The 9,009-nt window shown below is 40.7% G+C and overlaps 1 protein-coding gene across 11 annotated transcripts in view; it reads right to left on the bottom strand.

The window, feature by feature from the left end:
- The window catches only part of LOC107266363, a 53,121-nt gene that overhangs the window by 18,377 nt on the left and 25,735 nt on the right, over nucleotides 1-9,009 (bottom strand). For 2 of the 11 annotated variants that reach the window (XM_025083650.1, XM_015736757.1), the window contains exon 1: nucleotides 1,771-1,904. The exons of 7 other annotated variants lie outside the window; for them this stretch is intronic. In XM_025083650.1, coding sequence (XP_024939418.1) covers nucleotides 1,771-1,889 — 119 coding nt within the window. In that variant the 5' untranslated portion in view covers nucleotides 1,890-1,904. Of the gene's footprint in view, nucleotides 1-1,770; nucleotides 1,905-6,662; nucleotides 6,772-7,677; nucleotides 7,855-9,009 lie in introns of those variants that run through there. 2 more of the 11 variants (XM_025083658.1, XM_025083659.1) reach the window with 2 other exon arrangements.

Genomic DNA, 9,009 nt, shown 5'->3' with positions numbered 1-9,009 from the left:
AAAAAAAAAAAAAAAAAAAAAAAAAGGAGGCATTACAGAAAGTTGCGGACGAAATAGACGTAAGAAATATTGGGTAAAACAATTCGCATAGAAAAATTAAGACAACGTTCGATTCTGGACCGATCGAGCAGAACTATTTGTACAGATCGTGAGGGGTTGTCAAACTTTTTATTAATTGCCCATACCAATCGATAGGTAAATGAAATATTAATTGAAATTAAATATTTATTAAAAAATTAAATTTTCGAAATACCTCGTATTATTATTGTCTCAAAAGACCGTGAATAAGATATGTGTGTATACCTATATATATATACATGTCATACGATCTCATTTTCAAATATCAATTAATTGAGGATACATTATCTCTAAGGGATGAGAATTTCTTTGATAATGACACTACTTGACCGATATGAAATAGGATCCAGTATTGATTACCGATACCTGGAAGACGCCATAGGAGACAAAGTCGAATCATTTCCTACAACTCAATCTCGCGCGACGTTATCATATATCTTAATGTAACAGATCAGTTACCCGTTACTGGTTACCATAGGCGTATATATATATATACACATAGATATTTAAGTCCAAGATTCAAAGTTACGCGCGAACAGACACAGTAGCTCGGCGGCGTATACCATTGCAATGATCCGTTCGATTTGAAGTCAGAAAGGAAACCTACTGTACACATGGCTGCCCGTAACGGCCGAGAGCTCATTTCTTCGATTCAGTGGCCTCTTCGAATGTTCAAATTACTTCAAACGTTTCTTACGGCCGTCCGTCGCCGTTCGTACCGAAGTCAAAAGATCCGGCCGAAAGAAACGACGTTATTTCCACGTGAATTTCATTTCTCGTGTCACCGTAAGTTATAAGCAGGATCATTTTTATCGACGAATCCGTTCCGCGACTCGAAACATTTACGTGAATTGCGTAACGATATAATCATCCGTGAAGCCTATGGTACCTCGATTCCTAACGGATCGCACGTTTCTTGTATACAAATCGTGAACGTAACGCGTTACAATGACATTTTGACGAACGTAAATTAATTTAAGCGAACGTAACAATGTTATTTTAACGTAATACATACGTCAGGAAAGTACAGAAGTACGTTAAGTTAGTTCGAAATAGATATACAGAATAAGTATATGCACCCAAATATACAGGCGTAATATACTAGAAAATGATGAATGAATATATGAAGGTAAAAAAGAGCATTTCGATCCCATCGTAGAAGCGACGCGTGACTGTAAAAAAATTAGGATAAAATTTTTATTTTAATCCTTCGCGATCCTTTAAAAGGATACAAGAAATTTTTTTCTACTTCTCAATGCCTTCCGGGTTAACCGTGTCTACGTATGCGAGAAATTGGATCCGTCCGTTACATAAGTCCCAGAGGTCTGTGTGTACCCACCCGAGAGGCGTAATTCTTTACATAATTTCAAGACCCGAGACGCGTGTATCTCACGGACATACAGGTATGAACGAACGAACATCGTTAACAACAAACTTTCATTTACAATGTAGATTCCACGTAATCGCATTAACCATACGAGTTGTCCGATTGGTTTTCGTATACGAGACACGTTAAATCTGCCGGGAAATTGAATCGGGCTACTTAACCTCACTGCCGTACGGACTGCGTAAGAGTCAAGTGGCTGAAAAAAAAAAAAATATAAAAAAAAACTAATTAAATGGATCCGACAGACGTTACCCAGCGACCATGCTGGTCCAAACTATTCCAGTCCTTAAACGCTTCGTACATACCAGAATCGGCTTTCTCCCGTTGTCTTAAGCTTCGTTCTCTCGTACGTATAATCGCCCCCTGTCAGAGGGTTACGTAACCGCCAACGAGTAATCCGAAGGATCTTATCGAGTTCAGCCATCGCGGATCGGCGATACGTACGAGAGTCATTGAGAACGAGGAGCATACACATCATATACAGGAAGAATGTATAATAGCAAAGTCATGCGGAGAGAGTGTTTCTATGAAACTACAAAAGTGCACCGTGGCCCTGCGCGTTGATGTATGCGCGTGTAGAGAAGCAACCAAACATAACCTCGTTCGCTCGGCGCGGACTCTGCTCGATGCGCACTTGGCAAAAAGAAAGGTATGAATGCACATAAAAAGGAGAAGTTAATTCGCACGAAGCAAATCAATAAGAAAATACTCGCGCACGCAATTGCGTATCTTTGCCGCCTGGTAACCGGACTCGATATATACGCGAGAGTCTTTTACTTGGTTCGCCGAGTGACCGCAGTGGCGCGCCGTTGCCGGTAGGTACAATTATGTAGTACGTGTATAATATATGTGGTGTATATATGCGCGTAAGGTATGCAATGAAATATATATATAGATATATTTCAGTGGGTTCAATTCGTTCGTAAGGTATGTATATGTAACGACCGGATTCTCTGTATAAAATCGATAATTATATTAATCAAGTTTGCCAAGTGGCTCGTTTCGCGCGAACAGTCATAGTGGGTTCTTTCTGACCAGTGAATTAAGGTGAGGTTATAAACATCACGTATCTTATGCCACTCGGTATCATCGTCGTTGAAATTGCAATCCAGGAGCTTCGACTTGTAGGTATTTCGTGCAGTTTGAAAGTCTGCCGTTAAACGTCACGTCAGGTTAATTTCCTGTTATCGCCTGATGACGCTACTGCGCGAAACATTAAACATAGCTGCGGTCCCGCGCTGGACTTACGATTCCGACAAAGTAGCCGGTTCTAACACGGCCAGAGGTATGTACAGAGTCGTTACACTTAATTCTTGTTCCACTCGCGATCCGTAATATCCCAGGGCCCACTTTGATAATTACTTCAGGTCACTTGGATAAATGGCGAGCGGATTACCGGGTGGTACTTAAAGGAGGAGGAAGAAGAAACGGGAAGTGCATCGTAAAAAAAACAGCCTCGTAAAACAGCACGAAGGATTTATCCTTAAGAAAAAAATTTGTTTTTACAAAACATTCGAACTTTTGGAAATATAGCAAAAATCAAGAATTTCCCGACGAGCAATTCCTTCAGCCTGGTAAATTCTCTTGGTATCTTAGCTCTAAACGCACAAAAGAACGTGTTCCCAGGACTTCTGTATCCTTGTGGAATTCTCTTGCCTACAAGATAAATCTGGGTATCCCGACTACTTAGGAAGTTCCATGGATTTTTTTTTTTTCACGAAACTAGTAATATCTGGGCGTCGGTGTTTGTTTAACAAAGAGAGAGAAGTTCCTATCGTGCTTGTGCCATTCAGTATACGTAGCTATCGACTGACAAAGTTTTGTCCATTTTCATGGGCTACGACGTTAGTGTACTGGCGGACAATTATTTTTCAAGGCATCCGGGCAGGTGGAGTAACGGGATGCAGGCTGGAATTTAGGAAGGCCGAAGCCCGAAGCTGTAGGACTCGTCTCACCTATATACTATATATGTATATATATGCTTTCACATACGTGCACTATATATATATATATATATCACACACTCTTAATCTCGTCTCGTGCAGAAACGCACGTGTTGACTGAATTCGTATTCCGAATCGATAAAAACAGGATTAAAAGGAGTGATAAATTTGGATACAATGACGTAAAATCTTTTCCATATAACCGTAATAGAACGTAAGCCCATGATTTCTCCGTGGTTACAGACATTTCCGAGCAAAACAATAGTGCCGCCTTAAGGAGCCAAAGGCACGGGGTTACTCGGTATATTTTCACAGTGCGAAACTCGTATTCGCGTATAAGACGAACAGTGACAGGATAAGCGTGAGTTTCCAAGAAAGAGAGTTTTAAAAAAGCAAGGAATAAGAGAAGGAATCTAAAGTGGGCTAATGGCTGAGAGTTCTTTAAGTAGGCTTTCAGATTAGATCCACCGTTAAGAATCGAGCCGGAAGGTCGGAAACGAGTTTTATGAATTCGTACGATATACATATATAGATATATACGCTTGGCCAAAAATTTCATGCACCAGTTACACGCATGATGATACGCGTATGACGATACACGTATGTCCCACTAGACCGAAAACTGTGTAAGATACAAAGGGACAGAAATATACCGTAAAAACAAGTGAACGACCCAAAAATTGTAGAAAGATACAAAAAGCGTGGTACGTCAAAAAAAAATTTTTTTTTTTTCCAAGAAATGGCAAATCCATTAAAATTCATATAAACGCGTTGTAAACCATATACGAAATTGGTGTTGATAACATTATCGAAAATTAAAAAAAAAAAATTTGAATTTCGTAATACAGCCAGAGACCGAGAAGTCTTATCGATGCAATCGATAGAAACCGATATTCAAACCGCTCGCGCATAGTCACGTGTCTTATCAGCGAGTGATAACCGCTCAGTATGATACTTGGCGTTGCAAAAGTGTGAAAAGAGAAAATTGACGTTTACGTCGTCCATAATGCATTGCGACGCGAGCATTGGCCTTACGTAGCTTTCGCAGAAATTTTTCTTTCGACACGGGACACACATATGAGACTTCGCTTTAAGTTATATACATATATATATATATATATATATTCACTGTCTGCTGACTCTCGCTCATACATTGTACGCGATGCACCTGCTTCACGGGTACCAATTGCCAACGTGTGTCCAGCAGCGAAACACGTTGTTCGCAATACGTATCGACCATGCCTAATTCCGTATAGCACATATGACATTCGTTCGTGACGAACATAGCGACACGTCATAGATTATCATTGGCAAAGGTAAACGAAGACTTCTCAGAAGCTCTCGTTACGCAGGCAATGGGTGTCCAAGTATTAAGCGTGAAGAATACAAATTTACTATAGCCAAGACTCTAACCTCGAACCCAAAGCCACATCGTGCACAGTTCGACGTACGACGATTTATCGTTTTATTCGACTGTAAATCAATAATGAAACGAGTATCGATATATCGAGGTATCGATTTATCTAACTTAAAATATACAAGATCCAACGCGCACGAGGTATCGGAGAGATAAATAGGCGTCCTCGGTGAGTGAATAATAATATTTAACTGTACATCAATGAAATACTCATAAAGCTGTCCCAGATGGTTAGAGTACGTGTCCAGAGCGCGAAATAACGGCCAGATACCAACGACCCCCATCGACTAGAAAAACTCATCGAGAAACATAAGCAAGAAGAGGTCGTGGGTAATTTCCACCGCAAACTTTCTCGATAAACGTGGAGCGACGGTAAACGAAGACTTGCCGAGTGTCTTTAACCCTGAAACAAATAATCGTAAGACTCTAGCGTGTCAGAATATGCCCAAAGGTACGATAGCGTTAAAGTTGGGTATCTGGATTGCGGCGAGGATCCGTTTCGCATTGACGATAAAGGAAAGTAAGTTACCGACGAGTGGTAAAGAAAACCGCAAATTTTTTTCCCCGTAAAAATCAACAGTGTTAAATCTTCCAAAAATACGCAACATCGAGGAGCCAATGAGCAAACGAGGTAAGTAGGTTCGTATACCGTACCCGACAAAGTCACCAAAGGTCATCCGATTAATTAACAGAGGTCATACCCAAGTACATCCTTACGGCACACAGCCGATATATCACGTACTTGAAATTCTGTTCAATCGAAAATACATAACAAGGATCCGTAATGTCCCACCTCGCCTATTTAACGCATACGTCGTCGTTACCATTGCCGGAGCGAATTGCGAATTCCTAACCGGTCGACTAAGTCGCCGCTTCGAATTTCATTGGTTTAACGTCGCATTGTATGGTAATGGGGAATCTTGTCGTCGAATGGCGGAAAACAAGACGGTGGACGCGGGGAAACGCGTACACGGCTGACACGAGACAGTCGCGCCGCTGTGGACTTGTCGAGAGACAAACGTACTTACTCCACGGATAAAGAGACTGACTGACAAGAGAATCGAGTTACGAACCTGACCTCTCCAAAGAAGAAAGGCAAGAGCCTCCTTGGGAGTGTCTGAGGCAAGAGGCCTCCGCGTGTCCAAGGCTGATGCGTCTCGTAGGACAAACGCGACAAAACTTTCACGTCCGCTTTCTTTCACGAGTGCCACCCGCTCCCGTCTTTTTAACCAGCTATTGTTGACGTACATAGAAGACACATCCAGATATATATATATATATATATATATATATATATATGTACACCATTTAACAAGAATAATCACTGGCATCGAGTAGGCGTTACTCGGCATAAGAATGCCGATGTCATTCAAACGTAAGATCGGCAAGATCGAAATCGATCGATCGTACGAAGGGATCCGTTCGATATGGGAACAATAATAACATTACGAATAAAAAATATTTTTTATTTTCGATCCAGCGACCATTCGCGTCAACGAAAAATTCACATCGGCCATCTCGCAGGTCACTGATTTTTCTATACCTGCCGATTTCGAACACGCGCAAATTTCTCATACTTGCCAATTTATCGTGTTTCACCCGTAAATGAGTTATATAAAATACACGTAAAATGATATTCGCTCGATAATCTCCCAATCAGATTCCAATAAGACACGAGGAAAAATCTCCAACAGCCAGCAGTCACGATGAAATCGATACGATAGAAGGATTCAGGGAATTATAAATGCACCGTAATGCGACGCAGCTATGTAAAATCTATGTAAACAAGCTATGTAAAACATCTATTCCGCTTCGAAGTCATATGGTGGATACATACCCTGTGCCTGGCCCAGCAGCTGAATACCACGTAAGACCAGTAATAGCAAAAAAGAAAAGTCCTCAAGCACCAGTACAAACGTACATGCATTCGTATCTCGGAGTAAATATACACTAAAATTTTCGAGTGTTTCGATATTTGATTCTTCGCTGTTTTCCTTCCCCTTCCTTGTGCATCGGCTTCGGGCGTCGGGTTACGTAACGACTGTATACATATGTATACGCCTGGTATGGACTGTTGCATAATTTACGTAACTTTAAAGGATCGTTATAAATAACGTGTGTAACTGCCTTCTACGGTCAAACGATTCGATTTCGTATAAACCGAGCAACCCGGGTGACAATCTCTTGCGCAATAGTCTACGCAGCTGCGAGGAGGATCGGAGAAGGTGGAAGGCACGTTGCTGCGGATCGGAGAAAAGGTTTATACCTGCGTGCACATATATATATATATATATATAAACATAAGAATGCGCGCGCACGTATTGGGTCTGCAGGATAACAAACTCGTTATTACGCAACATACGGATTCCCTCGAAATGACTCGACATTGACACTTGGCGTGACATAAACTTTTTTCAATGATATTTTAATACGTTCGATCATCAATAACAATCAGGATTAATCGTACATCCTGAAATAATGACGTCATGCCTCCTCGTAGCATCCGCGTATATTAATCAGAAGTTATATACGGGTAATAGATGTAAAAATGACGACATTCAAAGGACATTCTTCGAATTGGCTAGAATGTATCTAATATTTTTGATGAATATTTATTCTGAGGTTTTTTTTTTGGAAATTACCTCATGACAATTTTACATGTATTATACCCAAGTCACGGATGGGTAATTTGACGCTCGAGGAATAGCCAGTGAGGATTGAAAATACAGTAAGATTAGTGATATGTAATTCTTTGGGGTTCAGGGATTCTGTGTATCTATTGAAAATTTTTTTAATTCTCCGTCACTCTCTGTTTTTATGTTTTACCTATCCGTCACTCTTTCATTACTTACAGAATATTCAGGTTAGCCCCACGCTGAGAAAAAAAAGGTATATTTCTCAGTTGCCTAGTCGACTGGACGGATTTTCTTCTCTGGTTGGTATCGGCCCAAGAAAGCGTATCAGGAGGCCATTGACGATCGTCTTTCCTAATGGTCAATGTCGGCTTACACGTTCAAGATAGCGGTGGACTGCAGGAAGGAAATAATTGCGGACGTACAAGTATTCAATGGCAACACGTCAATCCTCTCGGTTTAATCGTATAGGGGGAAAAAAAATTCGTTTTCAAATATTCATCGCTAAAAACGTATGTGGAAACTCATATGAGGTATCACGACGATTTCCACGAAATAAAACGTCATAGCACACTTTGAAATTCCAGCTACACTCACGTGGTGTTTATTTATGAAAAAAAAAAAAAAAATAATAATTCAAAATTTCATTGAGCATTAACGCAATTCTATAAAAAAAAAAAAGAATTCCTCTCAAGGTCTCACAAGCCAATTGGATCGACCCGAGCTCCAGTTAGTGACAGAACGTTACTTTCCATTGCGAGAGTCTCGTCTTACGACAGAGCGTGATTCGCCGCGTACAAAACCGCAATTCAAAGTGCATTGCTCGAGTCTTCGTTCGAGCTAGTTAGTAACCGCGAAATTAAGATCCGCCTTTAAAGTGGAATATTGATATCCAAAGTGACGTCATCAGTACGAAGTACGATCGCATTGAAATAATACGATATGCGCAGAAAGAATAACGGCGGGAAATTCAAATTCATAACGATACAAAGAATCGCAATAATACAAATGATAAATCGATCCTAAATTTCGAATTTCGCGTTAATCAGCCACTCGGCGATTCACCTGATTTACCCTGTACCTTCGTTGTCTCCGACTCGTCATTCCCTTACGAACCCAAACGAATCCAGAGACGCTTAATTGCGCGATATCGCATAACAAGAGAACGTAATCCCACTAGATCGTCATTGCCATTAATAAATTCACAGAGTAAACAAGACACCGAGACACCAGCTGTTACTTCTCGAGTATGACGGTCGTATGTAAAAAAAATGTACAACTAATTACAGGCAATTGAATAAGTACCTGCCGGTAGGTAAAGTCAAAACACAACCAGGCAGATACGTAAGAAATAAAATTCGACCGAGATGCTTATCGGAGCTACGAGAAGAGTTCACGAGAGTTCACGTAACAATTCGCACGTCTCCGAATTCCCGTGAGGCAAAAGAACTGACAGCCACTAATGAAATCTAGCAATTTGGCAAGAATCACTCGTTAAAAATATTACCAGTTTAAGTCTAACGAGTCATATTTCATATCCCCCCCCCCCCC

This window comes from Cephus cinctus, unplaced genomic scaffold, assembly GCF_000341935.2.
Source record: "Cephus cinctus unplaced genomic scaffold, Ccin1 Ccin1_scaffold0310, whole genome shotgun sequence".
NCBI classification, from domain to species: domain Eukaryota; kingdom Metazoa; phylum Arthropoda; class Insecta; order Hymenoptera; family Cephidae; genus Cephus; species Cephus cinctus.
Note: the sequence above shows the minus strand (reverse complement) of the source record. Positions and strands in the feature narration are given on the sequence as shown.